General features: G+C 43.1%; 1 protein-coding gene across 1 annotated transcript in view; it reads left to right on the top strand.

Moving 5' to 3' along the window:
* The window catches only part of LOC308676135 (sphingosine kinase 2-like), a 32,527-nt gene extending 8,462 nt beyond the window's left edge, over positions 1 to 24,065 (top strand). The window contains exons 2-5 of the mRNA XM_081341871.1: positions 8,978 to 9,127; positions 14,429 to 14,523; positions 16,614 to 16,729; positions 20,984 to 24,065. Coding sequence (XP_081197997.1) covers positions 8,978 to 9,127; positions 14,429 to 14,523; positions 16,614 to 16,729; positions 20,984 to 22,004 — 1,382 coding nt within the window. The 3' untranslated portion in view covers positions 22,005 to 24,065. The remainder of the gene's footprint in view (positions 1 to 8,977; positions 9,128 to 14,428; positions 14,524 to 16,613; positions 16,730 to 20,983) is intronic.
* The last annotated feature ends 915 nt before the right edge of the window (positions 24,066 to 24,980 follow it).

The raw sequence follows: 24,980 nt of genomic DNA, 5'->3' as shown, positions 1-24,980 counted from the left end.
GATTTGTGAGTTCAGCAAGTTCTGTAGTTCTATTATCTGTTTAGTAAGGTACCATGATAAGGAATGTCCAAGGAAGGAGTAAAATTATTGCAGGAAACAGCTGCTTTGTCTATCCTTCTTCTGGTTAGTTCAGATGTACTGGTGTGTGTGAATCCTTTCATCATTGTTCCTACTGTGGGATTTTACCCTCATTTTTGATCCAGGTTATTTCTGGATCCAGGTTATTTCTGGACCCCCACCCCATATATTTCTTATAACTTGTGACAAAGCTACCCAGAGTTGCTTCTTGTGAGGGGGACAGCCACGTAAATGTGATTTTAAATCAATAAAAATAAAGCTCATTCAGTCAGAACCAGGCTTTTGGAGATTCTTTCACCCCTATATGTATGCCGATTGGTGTACATTCAAAGTGACAATAAAGTTATCATCATTATCAATATAAAAAATCTAATGAAATTTCCTCAGATAACCAGAAGGTGAGATACCAGTGACTGAGGAAAAGTCATTGAACTTTGCCTCAGATCTCTATTGTAGCTTCTCTGCTTTTGAACATCTGCATGAATCAGCTGGCAAACTTTATCTGGAAGTTTGAGTCCAGTTGTTCAGTTCTTTTCTATGGACTGTGTATTTTAGGCTATTGCCCTATGACTTAATTCTAGTAACGTGTCAACCACCTTTTGAGGTTGCATAGCCTTTAAAGGCCCTACAAATATATCAAATAAATCTTGAATTAAATAGTAAATAAATTTTGAATTAAATAATACCACGACAGATGGCGCAGTGGCTAGAATGCTATATTGCAGGCTAATTCTGCCAACTGCCAGCAGTTCAATTCTGACTGGCTCAAGGTTGACTCAGTCTTCCATCCTTCCGAGGTCGGTAAAATGAGGACCCAGATTGTTGGGGGCAATAGGCTGACTCTGTGAACTGCTTAAAGAGTGCTGTCAAGCACTGTGAAGTGGTATATAAGTCTAAGTGCTATTGCTACACGGTTTATTGCTCAAAGGAGCTGCAAATGTAGTTAGGAGTACTTGATTCCTTGTTAGTGATCCCTCAGGTCTTTCCTTCCCCTTCAAAGCAGCAGCCAGAGTCCTTTGTCAGGAATGGCCCCAATATTGGGAAAATGTGGACCCCCCCTTTTGCGACGGGACAATCCCCCTGCTCCATAAAACTGTCTTCTGTTGGCTTCCCTCTGTAGGGCAGCTAAAGGATGTTATCTGCTGCTTACATTGAGATTTCTGCTCACGTATTGCCATTTCTCTCTACTGTAGGAAGTCAGGGTCTTAAAAAAGAGGGACAGGAGTATAACTAATGGTCATAATACAGGTAGTCCTCAACTTACGACCTTAATGGTGCCTGCCCATCACAGTTTTAAATCGTGACGGTCTCAAATCAGTTCAGTCACATGACTGATCTGATTTTACTGCCTTTTCTTGCAGCAGTCAATGCTTCGCTGCCAAAAAGTGGAAATGTCAGTTTTTGGCAAACCCGTTGTAAAATGCAGTCACAAAACCAAAGAATGCTTTAAATGGCCATAAATGTGACCAAGTGCCTGGGGTGATATGACATAAGTTGAGGACAATCTATAAACAAACACATGAATAGTTTTCCCAAAGATGAGACAGCTAGACTTTCTTCTTTTTCTTTGAAGACATTTCGCTTCTCATCCAAGAAGCTTCTTCAGCTCTGACTGGATGGTGGGGAATGGAAGGATTTATACTCCTTGCAGACAGCTGGTCATTTGCCTTCTTTTAGCGAGTCGTTAAAGCTACCTGGAGGCTTAGCTGTGTCTTCAGGATCACCTGAGTGGTTCAAATGGGTGTGGAGCCTTCTTGGAGCTGCTGAAAGGACTGTGTTGCAGACTGGAGATAGATGATGGGGGATCCCTCCCCCTCTGTGGAGAAAGGGCTGTTCAAATTTTGACATAGATGGCCTCTTTGGCCCCTCTTTCAAACCAGCGGTCCTCTCTTTCCCAAAATGTGGACTTTCTCAAAGGATGCAAATGACCAGCTGTCTGCAAGGAGTATAAATCCTTCCATTTCCCACCATCCAGTCAGGGCTTCCACAAAAAAAGGCCATAAAGTCAGATTGGTCACATGACCATTTTACAACCTTCATAGTCTTATAGCAATGATGGCAGGCTCCATTATGGTTGTAACTTGAGGACTACCTGTACTAGAGTATAAAATGCTTCAGGAAAGAAACGACAGAATCATATGCAGAGAGATGTTATATTGAAGCAGTGACAACTCTTAGACAATAAGCTACTATAGACAATTGCTCTAATGTCAAATTATTGTCATATAAGAATTAAGTAAATTATCAAATTATTATCAAATAATAAATCACTAAGCTCAGATGAATTACTATGGAATGTGTAAAGTTGCAAGAAATGAGTTTTGGAGTCCTTGGTGCGCTCTGAGCTTGATTGTTTTCTCCCAGACGTTTCCTTACCCAAACTAGGTAACATCATCAGTTCAAAAGAGAGTTAAAATTTTTAACCTCTCTCTATCAACCATTGTGAATTAAGTCCATGCAACCAATACTCTCTTACATAGCCATACCAAAGAAATGAGATGTGAAAAAAGTATGCACATTATTGAACTAATTCCTCATGGAAGTCAAGTTTCAATGAAGAACTCGCAAAGAAGAATACACAGTGTACTGAGAAAGAAATGCCAAATAGCCAGACAGGGTTCAGAAAAATGTTAGAACAGAGAGCTAATGCAGGATAAATAAAACAGAAGTTTCATCTTTGTTTTCTTCACAAGAGCAAAGATGTTTCTTTATATAAGGAGGATGGATAAGTCTGCCTTACTCAGGCAGTGTGACTGGGCAACATACAATAATAAACATAGAATAATATTTTTATTTATTTGTCAAGTTTCTACACCGCCCATCTCACTTAAGTGACTCTGGACGGTTTACAAACAAGTTAATAAAGAAGTATAAAACATGACCAAAAGCACAGTTAAAAACAAAATTAAAAAACGTTAACATTTACAAGTTAAAAGTAATAAATCAGTGTTAATAATAATTTCAAAACTTAACCACAAACAACTGATATATACATACAAAAGCCAAGATGTAAACTTGGCACAGAAAGAATTGTGATCATATTAAAATGTAAACTATTGTAAGGCTAATTGAACTTATTGGGAGATATTATTGTTCTTATGAAGAAGCTCTTTATGGAAAAAGAACATACGCTAACAACTGAATTTGGAGAAATGGATGGTTTTAGGGAAGGGAATGAAATGAGGGCACACCCCAACCTAATGTTTACTGAGCTGTATACTGAATATAATATTAAAAGGGCAGGACTGGAATAGATGACAGCTGAAATCAAAATAGTATTAGAGTTTTACCTCGGGCAGGACTTGAACTGAACAGTTTCCTGGTTACTAGCATAATGACCTAACCACTATCCCAACTGGCTCTTAGCAAATTCAGACTAGGCATCAAAGAACTGAAGGTGGTTAGTTTTGTTTTCTTGGGTTTAAGAATATATACTAATGGATAGTGTAGTGGAGAAATAAAGAGATTTGCCTTCCTCCCTAAAATCAATAATAGATTAATACAAGGTCATGATAATAAAAGTCAGAAGAATTAAACCAACAGTTGCAATGGATGTGGGGACAATAAGAATGTGGGAAACCCAGATTCTAGAGCAGAGGTGTCCAACCTTGTCCATTTTAAAACCTGTGAACTTCAACTCCCAGAATTCCCCAGCCAACCATGCTGGCTGGGGAATTCTGGGAGTTGAAGTTCACAATTCTCAGTAGAGATGCCTTCACTTTGCACTGGATAGATAGAGGCTGACTTTTTTAATAGATACGCATACAGATACACCAGTGCACATGTAGATATATAGATCCATGTGTGTAAATACGATGCAATTCGGTGCATACAGCCAGCCTGGTAGCATCCTCAGAGATCAAGCCCACTGCACGAAAGGTCATTATTTAGGGCAAAGTATTGAAAAATACCACTCAGACAGCTTTCAAATGCTGTGAGGTTTTAGGGCTGTAAAAAAAACGCTGAGCGTCTGTGACCTTAAAATTAGCAGATTAGCTGCAGATCCTGAGAAGATCAATCAGTTATTTGGAACTGCAGCCTTCCTTTTTCAGCATTTCCTTCTTGCCTGCGGTTTGGAAAAGCTGCTTTTATCTCGTGGGTGGAATTTGAGCAGGAAGTTTTGCACGATGTGGAAGGATTATTATAACTACTGTGCTGGCATTTTTGGATGCCTTCATGGGGAACCAGACGGCAGGTTCTGCTTCCCAAAATGTGAATTTAGCAAGTTTACCTGAGAGCAAACGCTGAAGTGATGTGATGCTTTTCCTTGCATTCCGGGAAGATATCCCATAGTGAATGTAATACTGTACAGAGAGTCCTTGACTTACAACTGCTTGTTTAGTGACCATTCAAAGTTACAGTGGTGCCGAAAAAAGTGACTTATGACTGGTTTTTACCCTTACAACTGTTGCAGCATCCCGATGGTCACGTGATCGGAGTTTGGTTGCTTGGCAACTAGCACATATGTTATAACAGTTGCAGTGTCCCGGGGTCATGGGATAACATTTATAACCTTCCCAACTAGCTTCCAACAAGCAAAGCCCCTTTCCGGACCGAGATGCCCTACGTACAGTCACCCACGCACTCGTTACCTCCCGTATAGACTACTGTAATGCTCTCTACATGGGGCTGCCCTTGAAGACCGCCCAGAGGCTTCAGCTGGTGCAGAGTGCAGCTGCACGGGTTGTGATGGGAGCACCCCGATACTCCCATATTACACCCCTCCTGCCTGAGCTGCATTGGCTACCGGTTGCCCTCCGGGTGAGATTTAAGGTGCTGGTACTTACCTTTAAAGCCCTACATGGCTTAGGCCCGGGATACTTGCAGGACCATCTGCTGCCGGGAACAAATTCCCATCGCCCAGTACGCTCACACAGAGAAGGCCTCCTCAGGGTACCGTCAGCTAGGCAATGTCAGCTGGCGACCCCCAGGGGGAGGGCCTTCTCTGTGGGAGCGCCAGCCCTATGGAATCAGCTCCCCCCTGAGCTTCGGATGGCCCAAAATCGCCAATCCTTTCGCCGCGGCCTCAAAACACTCCTTTTCCACCAGGCTGACCTGGACTGACAGGCATTTTAATTAATTATATTTACAATTTTTAATTTATTTTCAGTTTTTAATTTTAATTTATTGCACAGATGATTTTAATTTTATTTTTATCTTATTTTCTGTACTTATTATATGTTTTGTTGTTAGCCGCCCTGAGTCCTTCGGGAGATAGGGCGGGATATAAATCCCATCAATAAATAAGTAAGTAAATAAATAAATAAATAAATAAATAAATAAATAAATAAAGTCAACGGGGAAGTCAGATTCCCTTAACAACTGTGTTACTAACTTAACAGTGCAGAGATTCCCTTAACAACTATGGCAAGAAAGGTCGTAAATTGGGGCCAGACTCACCTAACAACTGTCTCGCTTAGCATTGGAAATTTTGGGCTGAGTTTGTGTCCCTAAGTGGAGGACTGCCTGCATGCAGATTTTCATCAATTCGTCCTCATAACCGACTAAATTTCTTTCCCTTTCAGACGTGCACCGTGCTTTCTTAAAAATTTAAACGTTGACTGTGACCAAATTTTAGAAACTTGCTGTTCTTCTCTCATAGCAATTAGTTTCTCTGCCCTTTCCCACCCTTCTATGAGGGATCCACTTGACTTATCCTGGGTGTGTGCACAGATTAGAATATCAGGAGCTTTTGCTAATAGTCCATTAATCTGTACAGTATGCGAAGCTGATTTTATCATAGGACTGGATCTTGTATTTTATACTTTTATACTTTTGTACTTTGCACTAGATTGAAGATAAGTCCATAATTGCTTATCCTGTTAAAACCATAATTGCTTATCCTGGTAAGTCCATAATATCAAAAAAATAAAGGGAACAGAAAATAAGACATCCTACTATTGAATACAGTACATTGTGTTGTTTAAGTGTTCCCTTTATTTTTTTGAGCAGTATACACAGAGAGAGAGAGAGAGAGAGAGCTTGAGTACAGTCCGCAGTATTGTTAGGGATGCTACGCATCCTCTCCTTGACCGGTTTTTCTCGTTACCTTCTGGGAGAGGGCTGCATGGTATCTGAAGCAGAACATCTAGATTCAGTCACAGCTTTGTTCCATATAGTATCAATCCTTTGAACTCTCAAGTTTCTTTTCTGCTATGTATTCAAAATTGACGGTGATTAATATATACATGTTGTTGTTGTTAGCTGCGAAGTCGTGTCCGACCCATCGCGACCCCATGGACAACGTTCCTCCAGGCCTTCCTGTCCTCTACCATCTTCTGGAGTCCATTTAAGCTCACGCCCACTGCTTCAGTGACTCCACCCAGCCACCTCCTTCTCTGTCCTCCCCTTCTTCTCTTGCCCTCCACCTTTCCCAGCATGAGGCTCTTCTCCAGTGAGTCCTTCCTTCTCATTAGGTGGCCAAAGTATTTGAGTTTCAACTTCAGGATCTGGCTGTTCTGTACCAGCCTGCTACCGGCCCTGCAGAAAAGGCAGGGACAACCCCTTTTACAAGAAGGCAAGAGGCTGGAATTACGCCTGCCAAATTTATTGCTACAAAAACAAATAGAACAAGACACAAACCAAGAAACAGGAGATTTTCAAGCGGTTGCCTTCAGCAAACCAGCCCTCCCACGCATTCCCCCTTAAATACAGTTCAGGGTGTGGTTTCTCTCTGCCTCCTTCCGAGGAGCCCCATTGCCTTCCTCTGTTTACTCCTGATTGACTGCCTCCTGCGTCGGGCGTCCTTGAACAGGGCCAGCTGTGGGTCATCTTCATCCCGTACCAATCGGGTTTCAGGCCCGGGTACAGCACGGAGACGGCATTGGTTGCACTGGTGAATGATCTCTGGCGGGCTCGGGACAGAGGCTGCTCCTCTGTCCTAGTCCTTTTAGACCTCTCAGCGGCTTTTGATACCATCGACCATGGTATCCTGCTGCGACGTCTCAGGAGGTTAGGAGTGGGAGGCACGGTTCTCCAGTGGTTCTCCTCTTACCTTCTGGGACGTTCGCAGTCGGTGTTGGCAGGGGGGCAGAGATCGACCTTGAGACCTCTCATTTGTGGAGTTCCTCAGGGATCGGTTCTCTCGCCTCTCCTGTTCAACATCTATATGAAGCCGCTGGGTGAGATCATTCGTGGTTTTGGAGTTGGGTATCATCAATATGCTGATGATACCCAGCTCTTTATTTCGACCCCAAACCACCCCAGTGATGCCCTCGACGTGATGTCCCGCTGCCTGGAGGCGGTCCGGGTCTGGATGGGGAGGAACACGCTTCGACTCAACCCTGACAAGACTGAGTGGCTGTTCGTGCCGGCATCCCGGGAAATTCCGATTATTCCATCTTTGGCCATGGGGGGTGAGTTATTACCCCCCGTAGATAGGGCTCGCAGCTTGGGGGTCCTTGTAGATTCACAGCTCTCTTTGGAAGAGCATATTGGAGCTGTGACTAGGGGGGCCTTTGCCCAGGTTCGCCTGGTGCGCCAGTTGCGGCCCTATCTAGACCGGGATGCCTTGCGTACAGTCACTCATGCGCTCGTGACCTCTCGTCTAGACTACTGTAATGCTCTCTACATGGGGCTGCCCTTGAGGTCCACCCGGAGACTCCAACTGGTGCAGAATGCAGCTGCGCGAGTTGTCTTGGGGGTTTCCCGATACTCCCATGTTACACCTTTGCTCCGCAAGCTGCATTGGCTACCGGTTGCTCTCCGGGTGAGGTTCAAGGTGTTAGTGATGACTTACAAAGCCCTTCATGGCATGGGTCCGGATTACCTACGGCAACACCTGCGGCCAGCGTCAACTTCCCTCCATCCAGTGCGCTCCCACAGAGAGGGCTTCCTCAGGGTGCCTCCGATCAAAGAATGCCGATTGGTGGCCCCCAGGGGGAGAGCGTTCTCTGTGGGCGCGCCAGACCTTTGGAACCGCTTACCGGTTGAGCTCCGGATGGCCCCCGACCTTCGCTCCTTCCGGCACGATCTTAAAACCTTCTTTTTCGAACAAGCTGGCCTGGTCTGACGGGATGGGGTTGGGTTTTTATAAATAGTTTTAATTTTAATATGTATTAATTATTATGGGCATAATGGTTTAATTGCTTTTTAATTTTTGTATTCTGTTTTTTATTATGTATTGCCCTGTTCACTGCCCTGAGTCCTTCGGGAGAAGGGCGGTATACAAATTAAATTATTATTATTATTATTATCCACGCTGTCAGGCTCACACAGCTGGGTCTGCGTCGTGACCAGGTGAGAGGGGCCTGGCTGAGGGCTCTCATCAAGCTGTCCAACCCCCTCAGCAAGCTCTTCAACACCCCCCTCCTCCTCCTCCTCTGAGTCGTCCGACCCAACTGCCGAACCCACAGGCTGACCTTAAATCACAACACTGGCCTTCTAAAGAGCAGTCAGAGTTGATCTCCTCTAGGACTGACCGGTTTGATCGCCTTGCAGTCCAAGGGACTCGCAGGAGTCTTCTCCAGCACCATAGCTCAAAGGCCTCAATTCTTTGGTGCTCAGCCTTTCTTACGGTCCAGCTTTCACTGCCATACATTGCAACTGGGAAGACCATAGCCTTGACTATATGCACTTTGGTTGACAGGGTGATGTCTCTGCTTTTTAGTGTGCTGTCTAGATTTGCCATTGCTTTCCTCCCGAGGAGGAAATATATATATGGGTATGGGTATATGTATACATACTTTTTTTTTGAGAGCAGGCAGCAGAATTTCATTTTTAATGTATGCCAGTGTGCTCATAGTAAAAAATGACAATAAAGCTTGTCTGTCTGTCTGTCTATATCTATCTATATCTATCTATCTATCTATCTATCTATCTATCTATCTATCTATCTATCATCTATCTAATTTGCTCAATGCAAATGCTTAATCTTCTTGTTGTCTTTTCCTCCCTTCAGAGATTAGCTGTAATCTACTGCCACGTTCCCGCCGCCTGCTCCTCTTGCTCAACCCCTTTGGGGGCAAAGGTAACGCACTACAGTGGTGTCAGAATCACATCCTTCCCATGATCACTGAGGCAGATGTCAGCTTCAACTTGATCCAAACAGGTAAAGCTCCAATGGGGAAAAAAGGTGACTGGATGACTTTATCTCTTGACAGCCTTCTCCATGCTGGTCTCCTGAATCCCATTGGCCCTGCAAGGCGGAATTCTGAGAGTCACAGTCCATAGGCATCAGAAGGCCAGCAGAATGGGAGATGTTGGCCCAGGAAACAAACCATGACCTATTTTTTAAGGAATTAATGTTTTGAAGCCGTCATGGGTGGAACAAGAATGCAAAGCTGATTTGTGGATATATTCAATGACTGCGATTTTCCAGGATACCGGTGGTGGTGGTGGTGAGGATAATGATACCCTTTGCTCTACTAGTAATCCTGCCTTTAACTAGTTTCTTATAGTGGTTAAGGCAGCAGACTGGAAATCAGGAGACTGTGAGTTCTAGTCCCACCTTAAGCATGAAACCAACTGGGTGACCGTGGGTGGGTGATTATCCTAGGAAGCAAGCAACAGTAAACCACTTCCAAAAACTCTGCAAAGAAAATGTCAGGGACTTGTCTAGGCAGTCACTAGGAATCAAGTCAAGTCAAGTCTCAAAAACACACACATACAAAATCCTGCTTATCTTAATGTGTTTGTTTCTTTTCTTTTTTTGTATAAGCTTTTTATTTTATTTTTTTCTCTACATACATATGTTATTTTTTCAAACAGCGTGTGATCTGGGTTCATAAAACGCTAATACATAATCAAGTCCTACTCTTGGGTTCTCTCCTCTAGCCATTTGTAGAATAAATTCCAGCTTTGGTAGTATTCTGTTTCTTCTTTATCTTTCAGCCTCATAGTTAATCTGTCCATCTCCGCGCATTCCAGTATCTTTTTTTATTACTTCTTCTTCTGAAGGTATTCGTTCATTCTTCCAGCATTGCGCATAACTTATTCTTGCTGCGGTTATAATATGTAAAACCAAATATAAGTTTTGCTTATTAATCTTTTCTGGTACTATACCTAATAAAAAAAATTCAGGATTAAATACTACATGTTCTCCTAATATTTTTTCTAGCCAAGCATGTATTTTTTTCCAATAGGCCTTTACTTTGTCACATGTCCACCAGATACGATAATACGTACCTAAATTATGTTTTACGTTTCCAACATTTACCTGATACATTTTTAAACATTTTTGCTAATCTTGCTGGAGGCAAGTGCCATCTATAAAACATTTTATACAGATTTTCTTTATACGCAGTTGACATTGTCAATTTATTATTTCTCTCCCATAATTTTTGCCATTTTTCTAATTCTATATTATAACCAAAGTTTTTCGCCAACCTTATCATTGTCTCTTTAGTTTGTTCACTTTCCATCTCTAAAATTAACAAAAAATTATATATTTTCTTAATTAATTTCTCATCAGAAGTTAATAATATCTTATCAAATACAGTTTAATCTTTATAGAATCCATACAGTTTCATATCTATTTTGTATTTGTAAGCGTATCCACCATGACATGTTGATACCCTGATTTTCCAGCTCTTGTTTCGATTTTAATGTCCCATCAATATTTAAAATATCTCTATATGTCCAAGTTTTTTCAAAATCTAACAAATTTGTGTGTGAAAAAGCTTCAATTGTTGATAACCACCCTGGAATTTTTACGTATATTTTCTTTTTAATTTTTCCCCATACTGTTATCAAAGCATTTCTAATACAGTGATTTTGAAAATACTTATGGATTTTGTTTTTCCCATACCACAAAAAAGCGTGCCACCCCAATTGTAAGTCATGTCCCTCCAAGTATAACAACCTTTTGTTCCTAAGCATTATCCATTCTTTCACCCATGTTAATACAGATGCTTGATAATACAAAGCCCACTCAGGTAGGCCAAAGCCTCCATTTTCCTTAGTATCTTGCAAGGTTTTCATCTTTATTCTAGCTTTCTTTCCTTGCCATACAAACTTCAAAAATAATGAATTCAACTCTTGAAAAAAAAAATTCCCAAGTTTTGTCGGAATTGTTTGAAACAAAAATAAAATCTTAGGCAATATATTCATTTTAACTGTAGCAATTCTTCCTAATAATGACAGTTTTAAATTCTTCCACTTTTCCAAGTCTAGCTTTATTTGTTTCAATAACCTTATGTAATTATCTTCTTTTATTGTTGAGCACTTAGCTGATAAATATATACCCAAATATTTTACCTTTTTCACTATCTGTACCTCTGTTACTTCTGACATTTGGCTTTTTTGCTTATCCGTAAGATTCTTAACTATTATCTTGTTTTTCTCTTTATTTATTTTTAATCCCGCTATTTCACCATATTGTTCTATTTTCCCCCACAATTTTGGGATCATCTCCAAGGGTTCTTCCAAAATAAATAATAATAATAATAATAATAATAATAATAATAATAATAATAATAATAATAATAATAATAATAATAATAATTTTATTTGTATACCGCCCTTCTCCCGAAGGACTCAGGGCGGTGAACAGGGCAATAAATACTAAAATACAAAGATACAAAAATTAAGAAAAGATTAAACAGAATGCCCAATACAATACAACAATAAATACAATACGTTAAAAGCAATAATAAAACCCAAACCCATCAGACCAGGCCGGCTTGTTCAAACAAGTAGGTCTTTAGATCACGCCGGAAGGAGCGAAGGTCGGGCGCCATCCGGAGCTCAACCGGTAAACGGTTCCACAAATCCGGCGCACCCACAGAGAAGGCCCTCCCCCTGGGGGCCACCAGACGGCATTCTCTGACCGGTGGCACCCTGAGGAGGCCCTCTGTGGAAGCGCACTGGGCGGAGGGAAGTTGATGCCGGCCGCAGGTGCTCCCTAAGGTACTCCGGACCCATGCCATACTAAGTCATCAGGAAATGCTTGTAGTTTATATGTTTCACCCTTTATCCTCAACCCTCTAATTTCTGTATCTTGTCTTATATTTCGATTTAAAACTTCCAAAGTGAAGATGAATAACGGGGGTGGGGGGATAAAGGGCATCCTTGCCTTGTGCCTTTCCTTATTTCAAAGCTCTCAGTACAATCTCCGTTCAGCGTTTGTTTCTTTTATATATCGAAGTAGTGAGAAATAACATTATGGTCACAGAGCTCTCTAGGAACTGAAGAAAATAGTTGAGTGACCGTAAATTCTTGGACCACAGTAACAGGATTTCTACTGCTCTCACCCTGGGCCATCTGTGGAGTAGATCTCTGATTGATTTATCTGGGTCAGGGGTGTCAAACTGCCGGCCCGTGGGCCAGTTGCATCATACGGAGGCCGCGTCTTCCCCAGCTCCAGCAATGCAAAAAAAAAAAGTCGTGATACGTCACGTGATGTGGCGAGTTTGACACCCGTGATCCGGGTGATGTTAAGTGGTAGGGATTTCTCATTTCCAGTTTTTTTAGCCACGAGAACAGCAGAAGTGCTCCAGGTTTGACTGGATTACACTACTGAAAGGAGAAAGTTAGAAGTAGGGAAAACTTAAGTGTGGGTTGTGCAAAATGTAATATGAACTGAGTTAACTTTTAACATCCTATGTTGACCATGAGGTGGAGAGGAAAACCCAACATTACTGAAATAAAATCTTATTACGGGTAGCCCTCGACTTATGTCCATACTTCAGCCCAGCGTTTCTGCTAAGCGAAACGTTTGTTAAGTGAATTTTGCTCAATTTTACAACCTTTTTTTTGTCACAGTTGTTAAGTTAGAAGACGATCGTTAAGTGAATCTGGCTTTCCCCATTGACTTTGCTTGTCAGAAGGTCGCAAAAGGTGATCACATGACCTTGGGACACTGCAACCGTCATAAATATGAGTCAGTTGCCAGGCATCAATTTTGATCACGCAACCATGAAGCTGCTACAACGATCATCAGTGTGAAAAATGGTTATGTCATTTTTTTAAGTGCCATTGTGAGTTCGAACAGTCATTAAATGAGCTGTTGTAAATCGAGATTACCTGCATTCTCTTTTGGGAGTTCAGGTTAGTGCACTTACTTTATTGGTAAACTAAACCAAGATGCTTCAAAATTCATCAAAACAGAAGAATAGATGTGTGCTTACTGTTCATGCTTTCACCAGGTTAATCTTGGAAAGATAGTGGAATCAATCTCCAAACAAAAGTTAGTTCATTTTATGTGTAGAAGTGGCGGCCGCAACCAACAGTTCTCTAAAGAAATAAAGGCTCTAAGTTTTGATGCCCCTTTTCTGAAAACTCAAAATCCAGCTGCTAAACTCAACACTGTTTTCATCCAGGGGGACTGAAAGCCTTCTAGAGCCACCCACATATTTAAAAAAGATATAGAGGCCGCCAGGAGGATCCATTGGATTCAGTGACATTTTGCTATAATAGGTTTTTTTCACAAGACGACCTGCTTGGTGGATCGTGGTTTCTTGTAGAAAACAAGGAAACTATCATGATAGATAGTTCTGTGGAGCATAATCCATAAACATCTGTGAATTAGGTCAAAATTCAGGATTAGATATTAGAATTTGCTATATCTGCCTTTCCTTCAGGGTTCTCCAGAGGTCAGGATTGACTAACATCTGCAGAATGATCTAGAATTCAGGGTTAGGCAGCCTTGGCTCTTTTATGACTCGTGGACTTCAACTCCCAGAATTCCTGAGCCAGCTATGCTGAGGGGAAAGGGAAAGGTTTCCAAGCTGAGCCATGCTGGCTCAGGAATTCTGGGAGTTGAAGTCCACGAGTCATAAAAGAGCCAAGGTTGCCTACCCCTGATCTAGATATACTAGTTTTCACCAACTAAACATGAAGGTCTTGCAACACTTGAGAACAGGCATGTCCATAAGAACACTTACAGCATACAAGAGAGGGGGAGCTGTGAGGTTTTGGAGGGAGGGTGGAAAATATTTCTCCAGCCAAGCCTTCCCTAGGAGACCTTTTAAAAAAAAACACACACACACAATTTCCCCTCCACTTCTGTCCTTCTCTCCAGCTTTCAGCGCCACAGAAAATAATTATGCTTCCTGCTGCTGACATTGCATGTAGTCATCAACGCAAACCACCTCACCCAAAGCTTTGCATAATCACTAAAATATGATTAGAATTAATGGTCCAGCAAAATGTGGAAATTACAGCCATTTACTTGATAGCCCCAGATTTTCATCCACACTGCCAGTCACAAACACTGTGCAGTAGCGTCAACCATTCAGCAATTAATGCAACCACGTCTTCATTCCATATACTTATAAATAGCCACTTCCTTCTCACAGAAAACAAGTCACAGTTGTCTCCAAGACACCAGACACTGAAGCAAGCTGTCAGGTCAGGAAAGAGACTTGGAGATCAGCTACTTAATTTTGTGCCTGTCCTTGTCTTCCCCCAGAGAGACAGAACCACGCCCGGGAGCTGGTGCAGAGCCTCACTTTAGATGAATGGGATGGTATTGTGGTCATTTCAGGAGATGGACTTCTTCATGAGGTATCGTTCAAACAACAACAACAACAGAATTAACCAGTGGAACAGCTGGCCTTCAGATTTTGTGGGTGCTTCATCACTCAAGATTTTTAAGAGACTGGACAGCCGCTTGACTGAAATGGTATAGGCCAGGGGTAGGCAACCTTGGCTCTTTTATGACTCATGGACTTCAACTCCCAGAATTCCTGAGTCAGCTGACTCAGGAATTCTGGGAGTTGAAGTCCATGAGTCATAAAAGAGCCAAGGTTGCCTACCCTTGGTATAGGTTCTCTTGCTTGAGCCCTGGGGCTGGGCTAGAAGACCCCCAAGGTCCCTTCCAGTTCTATTCTGTTCTAAGTTCAAAAAGACAATTCATAGATCTCTCACCTGCTCCTACTCACTTCCAGTTACCTGTAGAACTCCTTTGTTGCTTTCCTTAAAACTGGGGAAAAAATAAACAATTTCTGGTCTGTTTGGGTGGGATTTGGAGAACAGAAGGCCTCCTTCCACCTTCTGTCTAAATGGGAGTGGAAAAAAGAGGCTAATTGTAAAACACTGGAATTTCCTTAATTTTGTTTTGTATGCCCTTCCCTATATCTTTTTCCTAAAGAAATATTACCGAGAGATCATATGTAAATATTCCCGAAATGGGTGTTTGCCTACATTAGCTCAAACCTTTCCCTCCAGATATGTTGGATTATAATTTCCGTATGCAGAAGTCCTCGGCTTAACGGCCACAGCTGGGACTGGAACTTCCATCTCTAAACAGTGCGACCGTTAAGGGAGTCACACCTGATTTTCACAGGTTTTGTTTTGCCGTGGTCATTAAGTGAATCACATGGTCAAATGAATCCAGCTTCTCCCCGTTGATTTTACTCTGCCAGGAAGTCCCCCTGAAAAGGTCGTAAATGGCATAATGGGGTCTTGGGACTCTGTAACTGTTGTAAATACAGGTTATCCTTGACTTACAACCATTCATTTAGTGACCATTCAAAGTTACAACAGCATGGAAAAAAGTGACCTATGACCGTTTTCACACTTAGGACCGTTGCAGCATCCCCACGGTCACATGATCAAAATTCAGACACTTGGCAACTGGCTCACATTTACGACGGTTGCAGTGTCTCGGGGTCATCTGAGATTCCCCTTTTGCGACTTTCTGACAAGCAAAGTCAATGGGGAAGCCAGATTCACTTAACAACAGTGTTACTAACTTAACAGCTGCAGTGATTTGCTTAACAACTGTAACAAGAAAGGTCATAAAATGGGGGAAAACTCACTTAACAAGTGTCTAACTTAGCAGTATAAATTTTGGGCTCAATTGTGGTCATAAGTCGGGGATTGCCTTTACATGCCAGTGACTAAACATGTGACTTTTGTTCATGTGACCGTGGAGACATTGCAACGGTCATAAGTGCGAGGACAGGTTTTACTTTTTTCAGCACCATGCTAACTTCAAATGACTGTTAAATAGTCAGAAGTCAAGGACTACACATAATGGAAGGGCATAAGATCAGGGAAAGATGCACTGTGTTTTTGCATATCCGCAGCAGAGGACAATGTTGCTTTTTGGAATCCTGTTGATTGATCAGGAGGGTTTTACCAAAAAAAACCACAACCCTGTAGGATTCCTTGGAAGAAGATATAAAACAGCAGTGCTGGATTTCCTACTACGCTTGTGTGGTCTCGGGGTTTTTTTGGATGAAGAGCTGCACTAGAAGTAGAAGTAATCCTCAAGTTAATGGAGCCTGCCCATTATGGTTGTAAGTCATGATGGCCACACAATTTTATGAACACTTTCATTGTCATTAACTCTGAATGGGTTCCTCATGGGCTGGATTTGCAGAAAACCCAGAAATAAAGGCCGGTTTTCACAAAACCATTGTAAAATCTGCTCACTATGATCAGAGAGCACTGCAATTGACTATAAATGTGGCCCGGTTGCTAAGTCCCCAAAGTGTGGTCATGTGATCCTGGGAGGGGCAACCATTGTAATTTTGAATCTGGATCATAACTACCCCTAGATACTGTAGGTCATAGTTTCAAACGGTTACTAAGGGACTGGTCATGAGTCGAGGGCTACCTATATTCACCCTTCTCTGTTTTCCTTTCAGGTTATTAATGGTTTGATGGAACGTCCTGACTGGGAGGAAGCAGTTAAAATGCCTCTTGGGATTCTTCCCTGCGGATCTGGGAATGCCATGGCAGCAGCTATTAACTGTAGTGCTGGGTAAGTGGGAGACCCTCTCTAAAATATACTGCTCAAAAAAATAAAGGGAACACAAGATAAGACATCCTACTATTAAATACAGTATATTGTGTTGTTTAAGTGTTCCCTTTATTTTTTTGAGCAGTATATAATGCAGTGGGGCTTAGGCCCAGTACTCTTCCATATCTTCATCTATGATTTGGATGAGGGGATAGATGGGGAACTCATCAAATTTGCAGATGGCACAAAGCTGGCAGGAGTAGCCAACACTCCAGAAGACAGGCTTAACGTGTGCTTAGAGCTCAAAGCATTGTTAGAGACCCCACACATCCACTTTATGGTCTGTTTCTGTTGCTGCCCTCTGGGAGGAGGTTTCAAAGTATTTATAGCAGGAGTACCTGATTCTGTAATAGCTTTGTTCCCAATGCCAGGGGTAGGCAACTTTGGCTCTTTTATGACTCGTGGACCACTAGCTCAGGAATTCTGGGAGTTGAAGCCCACGAGTTACAAAAGAGCCAAGGTTGCCTATCCTTGCCCTATGGCATCTGTCTGGTAAACTCACAAGATTTGTTTTTCTTGCCATAAACATGTATACATAACCCAAACTACTGTAGACAGTTATTTCTCTGTGTCATATAATATATGTGGGTATATACATATTTCTGTATGTACGTATTTGTTTATACGGCATATTTATGGCATATTTATGTAGTGTATATTGTAGGTGGTGACCCTTTGAGAGCTGAATGCAACGAAATTTCATTTTAATGTATGCCGATTAGGATACATTCAAAGTGACAATAATGTTATTATTCTATTCTAACATACAGAAGGCTCTTGACAAACTTGAACATTGGGCCCTATCTAACAAAATGAAATTCAGTGGTGAAAAAAGTTAAGATTCTACATTTAGGCAAAAAACCCCCAAATGCACAGGTATAGTATAGGTCCGTGGTGGCAAACCTACGGCACGCGTGCCACAGGTGGCACACAGAGCCCTTTCTGTGGGTGCGCGTGCCATTGCCCCAGTCCTAGGCCTTCAGCTGGGTTTTATAAAACCTTTACGCTTTAGGCCTTCGCCACCATGTGCAAAAAAAAGGTTCAATCAATCAATTTCAACTTCTCACAGGAAAAAAAAGATCTTGCAAAGTAGGAATTGATTGAACTTTTTAGTCCCACTCACTCTGCCCTTACCACCACAACTACGCCCACCCAATTGGCCACACCCACCTGATGGGCCATGCCCACCCGGCACCCGGTGATACATAAGTGGTTTTTGGGTTGCAGTGTGGGCACTTGGTCTCTAAAAGGTTCGCCATCACTGGTATAGGTGGTACCTGGCTCAATAATAGTAACTGTGAGAGGGGTCTTGGAGTCCCAGTGGACAATCAAATATGAGCCAGCAATGAGCTGCAGCTGCCAAAAAAGCCAACGCAGCCTAGGACTGCATTAACAGAGGGATAGAACCAAGATCACGTGAAGTGTTAATACCACTTTACAATGCCTTGGTAAGGCCACACTTGGAATACTGCATCCAGTTTTGGTCACCACGATGTAAAAAAGATGTTGAGACTCTAGAAAGGGTACAGAGAAGAGCAACAAAGATGATTAGCGGGCTGGGGGCTAAAACATATAAGGCACAGTTGCTGGAATTGGGTATGTCTACTTTATTGAAAAGATGGGCTTCGGGGTGACATGATAGCAGTGTTCCGATATCTCAAGGGCTGTCACAAAGAAGAGGAAGTCAAGCTATTCTCCCAAGCGCCTGAAGGCAGGACAAGAAGCAACAGATGGAAACTAACCAAGGAGAGAAGCAACCTAGAACTAAGAAGAAATTTCCTGAGAGTGGAACGACTTGCCTCCAGAAGTTGTGAATGCTCCAACACTGGAGGTTTTTAAGAAGAGATTGGCGAACCATTTGTCTGAAATGGCATAGGGTTTCCTGCCTGAACAGAGGGTTGGACTAGAAGACCTCCAAGGTCCCTTCCAACTCTGCTATTCTGTTCTGTTCTAAAATCCTGGGAAGGGGTGGCCGTTGCCCACCATGATCCTTGCCTTGCACTTCTGACCCAAGCCAGAAATTGCCAGCATTTGAATCCTGTGTTCTTTAAGGTTCAGTCCTTGGATAGGAGAAGCTAAACCATGTATGAGTATCAGGAAGCATGCACAGAAAGTCTTCTTTCTTCTCCCACAAATAATAACTTTCAGCTTCTGGGTGCCTGCGTTTCACAAGCCAAGCTTGCAGTACGCGGCTTTGAAACTAGTCCTGTAATTAATTAGATAAATGCCCTGTTTGAGAAGGTACATTTGCATTTAGGAGGGCAAAGAAAAGCATTTGCATCAATGGGCCCTCTTTGTGGTGTGAGGTAATGAACGTCATAACTAATTTTTACCCTGCAAAAACTCCTGCTCTGCCCCATGTTTCACCCTCCTAATACTGGTAACTTGTAAGGACCTTGTACTACCTGGGTGATCATGTCTTGGATCCTTAGCTAAGGAGGGCCAGGCCTGGCTCCTACTTGGATGGGAGATTGCCAACAAATAGCAGGGCTGGAGTATAATGTTCAAACAGGATCCAGAATGAAGGCGGTAAACAACCCACTTCTGAAATGTAACTAAGAAAAAGTGTGTTACCAGAAGTTGAGCTTGATCCAGAGATTTTTCCCTTTCATTCTATACTTATAAAAACATGTGATTCCCCCCCCCTTTTTTTAAATAGTTTGAAAAAGGACAAAAAATAGATGAAGTAAGTCTCTATAAGAATTTAACATTTTCATGTTTTCCTTGTAATTACTCAACTCTCCTCCCAAGCCAAAACGGATGAAAATGTTGGTCCTAACCTCCCTGTAAGGGACGCGGTGGCTCAGTGGGTTAGGACGCTGAGCTTGTCGATCAGAAGGTCGGCAGTTTGGCGGGTCGAATCCCGAGTGCTGCGTAGCAGAGTGAGTGCCTGTTACTCGTCCCAGCTTCTGCCAACCTAGCAGTTCGAAAGCACGTAAAAAATGCAAGTAGAAAAATAGGGACCACTACGGTGGGAAGGTAACAGCGTTCTGTGCGCCTTTGGCGTCTAGTCATGCCGGCCACATGACCACGGAGACGTCCTCGGACAAGCGCTGGCTCTTCAGCCTTGAAACAGAGATGAGCACCGGCCCCTAGAGTTGGAAACAACTAGCACGCATGTGCAGGGGAACCTTTATCTATGTATTTATCACATTTTTACACCACCCATCTTACCTTGTGATTCTGGGCTGCTTACAATAAAAATTGTTCCTTTAGATTTGCATAGAAAAAGCTCACACAGGCTTAAGTGCCCCCCCCAGGAAAATATTGTGATTAAGAACTGATATATACCTTTTCAGCCCACATGCATGGCAATTGTTTCTGAGATCTAGAATTTTGAAAATCCCCTCTTATTTAATAATAAATAATAATAACAACTTCCCAATGCATGCGAGACTGGAATGAACTGTTCAAGACAGATTTCTCTCCCTGTAGGGATATGTACGTCTTGGGATGTAACAGCAAGTGATATATCATCTGAATCAAATATTATGACAAATATTGAATTATGCCGGTCAATGACTACTGCAGGCAGCCCTCCCGGAGATAAAAAATAAAAATTAAAATCCCGAGTGCATCCTCCAGCTGTAAGACAATTTTCCACCTAGTTTACTTCCTAAATTTGCAGGTAAAAGCAGATTTCCTGTACAGGTAGTCCTCGACATACAACCGTTTGCTTAGTGATTGTTCAAAGTCACTGAAAAAAGTGACTTGTGACCACTTTTTCCGTGACTGTCACAGCGGCCCCGCAATCCCGTGCTCAAAATGCAGATGCTTGACAACTGGCTCATATTTATGACGGTTCCAGTTTCTTGGGGTCCCGTGATCCCCTTTTTCAACCTTCTGACAAGCAAAGTCAACGGGGGAAGCCAAATTCACTTAACAACTGTAGTTGTTACTAACTTAACAACTACAGGGATTCACTGTGGCAAGAAAGAACACAAAATGGGGCAAAACTCACTTAACAACTTTCTCGCTCAGCAACAGAAATTTTGGGCTCAGTTGTAGTCGTAGGTCGAGGACTTACCTGTACCTTGTTTCTAAATGCTTGTTCAGTGATGCTGTCCTGCCCTTTCTGTCCTTCCAAAGAGATGGAGGTTGATAGATGGATCTGATTGGATTGGACTGGACCGGACTGCCATCCATCCACTTGGCAAATGACTCTGAGCAGTTTTCATTGTTCTGTCTGTGTTTTTTTTTTGTCCCATTGGCCAGGTTTGAACAGGTCTTGGGCCAGGAGCTGCTGACAAACTGCACCCTTCTGCTCTGCCACGGGGCAGTTTCTCCCTTGGACCTGGTCTCCATCACCACCACCTCAGGCGCTCGTGTCTTCTCTTTCCTGAGTGTGGCCTGGGGCTTCATTTCAGATGTGGACATTGAAAGTGAGAAGTACCGGCACATGGGCCCAGCCCGGTTCACCTTGGGGACCATGGTTCGCCTGGTTTCCCTCACTACTTACCGAGGCCGGCTCTCCTACCTTCCTGCTCTTGCTTGTGCAACTCACTGGCCGATTTTGCGCAGTATCACCGTAGCCGCCAGTGGGAGCCTTCCCTTCCAGCACCTGCCCCTCCACCGCACGGTCTCTGACATGGGCCTTTGCGAGGAGCGCCAAGCCTTCTGCTCTCGTGAGATGGAGTCAGCTGAGGAGCCCACCCCCTCCCCTAGCTCCCCGCCTTCTTCTTCTTCCAGCTTCCAAGCATCCAACTTCAATTTTGAAACCCTGACAGAAGTGACGGTTGTCAAGGAGTCCCAGCACACCGATCTGCCCAAAGTTCTATCAAACCAGTTGCCTTCTGCCCGGCAAATGCATGGCCCTCTGGATGACTTTCTGGCCCCGCTTGAACAACCGGTGCCCAAGTCCTGGGTGACCGTGGAGGACGATTTTGTGCTGGTTTTGGCCATTTACCAGACTCATTTAGGAGCAGACCTCTTCACCATGCCCACCGCTGGCTTTAACGATGGTCTTATCCATCTTTGCTTTATCAGGGCAGGTATCTCCCGGGCAAGCATGATTCGCCTCTTCTTAGCTATGGAGAAAGGCACTCATTTTGAGCATGAGAGTCCTTATTTTACACACCTGCCTGTCCGAGCTTTCCGCATAGAACCTCTCACTCACAAGGGAATCATTACCATTGATGGGGAACAGGTGGAATATGGGCCCATTCAGGGACAAATCCATCACGGGATTGCCAACTTAGTTACTGGGCTCAACCAGACTAAATTGACTACCTTCTGACGGGTTGTGTTAATTCTCTTACAGAGACTAACAGTTCTAATTTGACTTCTGTTTCCTTCAGTCTGTTCTCCAGCCACTAGAGGGCAAGATGCTTAAAATGACTCATTACCCTTCTAGGCATTTGAGCACATACATCTTGTATGCTATTAATGCATCTATAGATTGTTTTGACCATTGCTTTCCAAGACATGCAGTAATCTTAAGGGTGACTTACTTCCTTCAACTCATTGCCTAGACAGGCTGCCTCAAGATTTTCCCTCACTCAGAAGCCACTGGGCTCCAAGTCTCTTGGTTTGAGTGAGGTGGAACACATATGTAGTGCCCTCATACATATTTTTAATATCTCAATTATTGACCTGGGGTTTCCATAATTCCACCCAGCATTTGCTTCTGTCATAATTTTCCAACCCTAAGTTAGCTCTTCCTCTGGGGCAGGGGTAGGCAACCTTGGCTCTTTTATGACTCGACTTCAACTCCCAGAATTCTTGAGCCATCATGGTTCAGCTTGGAAACCTCTCCCTTTTCCCTCAGCATGGCTGGCTCAGGAATTCTGGGAGTTGAAGTCCACGAGTCATAAAAGAGCCAAGGATGCCTACCCCTGCTCTAGGGCTTAGAGGCATCTTGCCAATAGCCTTTCCCACTATTGAAGGTTGGAGACAGTGAGCAGCTGTCTATCTACCCTATATTTTTGCCAGTCCCTTAAAAATCCTGGTTTACTTAAAGCTGTAGGGCTGGGATGGTGGTTTAGCTCAAGACGTTCCAGAGGAATTGAACGCTAAGGCTCCCACTGCCCTTTAGTCCTTGAAACTCAAATTAGCCTGATTTTTCAGCACTTGATTTAAAACACTGGACTTTGCCTTTAAGCAAAACTTGTATGTTCCACTGGTGAAATGGGATTCCTCTGTCCCCTTTCTCCAAGAGGCCAGTCAGTCTCCTATTCCAAGGTCTTGCCCACCTTTTGCTCACATTTCAAAAGTGCTAGAGGATGGGGACTGAGCAAGGGAGACTCATTTACTGTAGAGGCCATGACGGTTCCACTCTTGACATGCACTCTTGCACCATATAAACGTGTTGGGAAGCTTGGGTCCCTCCAAATATTGCTGGACTACAAAACCCATCCCTGATTGCTGGTCAAATGGGCTGGGGCAAAGGAACAATATTGGAAGACCGCAGGTTTCCCTGGCTTCCCAGCCTAAATACAAGCCAAGGGAACGCCCCTGAAACTGGACTTTGAATATAGGGATAACTTGCTAAACACTATTTGTTGGAGTGTTTTATCTCTTGGTTGTTGTTGTTGTTTTCTTTTTTTCAGATAAGTTAATTAAGGCCAATTGTTTTGTCTTCTCTCCTAGTTTACAGGAGGGTTGCATTTGGGTGGTCCTGCTATTCTTCCTCTCCATGGATGACCAAAGCCATATAAGGAAAGGAGGAGGGCCCCGTTTTCTGCAACCTAACAACTGTTGATTTCTAACCAGCTTATGGTATGCTAGAGGGAGCTTAAAATACCGCCTCCCTTTCATATCATGGCTTGAAGGTGACTTCATTTTAGGAATACACTGGATGAATGTAACTGGATTTTTCTTGTGGGAAGAATTGTGTTAAGGTGGTTGTTTTTTCCCCTCCCCACCATGTGGGGGCTAACAACCAATTAATTAAATGATCCCAAACTTTAAGAGATAAGTGTCTGCATATGAGACAAAGCTGATAATATGTGCTCTCCCTCTCTTTCTCTGTTGTAATTAATTTCAAACCAGAAGACCAAAGTTGGTTAACATCTCTCTTGTCCAACTTTTCCCAAGTTCATACAGCGATAATCCCTACAGCAAGTAATCGTTTAGACTGAGTCTCAACTCACTTCAGCTTCTATACCAACTTTAGTAGAAACTTGCTGGTCTCAAAAAGCTGAGCAGGAGGGCCTGATTAATAACTTCAGTGAGAGACCACCTTGGAAAGCCAAAACTTTAGGCAAGCTGGAGAAAATATCCTGAATCTGGGAGAAAAACAGCAAACTGCTTCTGTAGTGCTTCCAAGAAAACTTTGTGGACATAAACACTCCAGGAATCAACCTTTTTCTTTGGCCTTCCCTGATTTGAGCGTGGGTTATGCTGTAAACATTGGGAAAGATAAATGTGAAGGCAAGAGGCCTTCGTGTGGACGTTTTGGGACGTGTGCCGTGCAAATTTGGACATATCCTATTGCTCTAGCTTTCCTCGGCTCTGTCATCTAGCTCCAGGCTGGAAGAAAGCATGTGAGATGGCTGTTCCTTGTGGTTTGCCTGCCTTCTGGGAGAGTTGCAAGAAGAGGGCTGAACAGGCAAAAACCACGACAAAGTAAAAGAGGGGCCAGTTATGAAAGCACAGAATCCGGCCCATAAAAACGAGGACAAGGCCAGAAGCTGATACCTTGAGATGTATTTCATTAACCAGATCATAGAAGCTTAGATATTTAGGCCCTCCCAAGTCCAACCCTTCCATAGTGCAAAACACCCAAATTTAAGCATCCCTGACAGGAGGCTGTGTACGGTCCAGCTGAAAGCATCTAGCAAAGAACAGCCATCACCTTCCTTACTCATGAGCTTCATGCAATACTGTTTATCTCTTCTTGTTAAGAAGAAACCTTTTTCTCATGTTAAGTTGAAATCTGCTTCCTTGTACCTTATATCTTATTTCCCCCCCCCCCCCCGTCCAGCGAGTAAGGCGGTCTTGACTTTATACTGCGTGATACTTTGGGGCATTTGAAGAGAGCTACTAGATCCCTGCTCCATCTTGTCTTTTCAAGACCCAGTATTCCCAATTCAATCTTTACTCTTACGAGTTAGTTTCTATCCCCACCACCGCCACCATGCAGTAAACCTGGTGTGGCTTTGTACTTGCCACAGTTGCAAGCATCCTGATGCGGCTGGTCTACAGCAAGGATGAGCAGAAAGTAGATTTGGATCCATTGATTAAATGTAGTTGCGATGTGTGTGTGTGTGTG

Source organism: Vipera berus (assembly GCF_964194415.1).
Source record: "Vipera berus genome assembly, chromosome: W".
NCBI classification, from domain to species: domain Eukaryota; kingdom Metazoa; phylum Chordata; class Lepidosauria; order Squamata; family Viperidae; genus Vipera; species Vipera berus.
The sequence above is the reverse complement of the archived record's forward strand: the minus strand, read 5'-3'. Positions and strand labels throughout refer to the sequence as shown.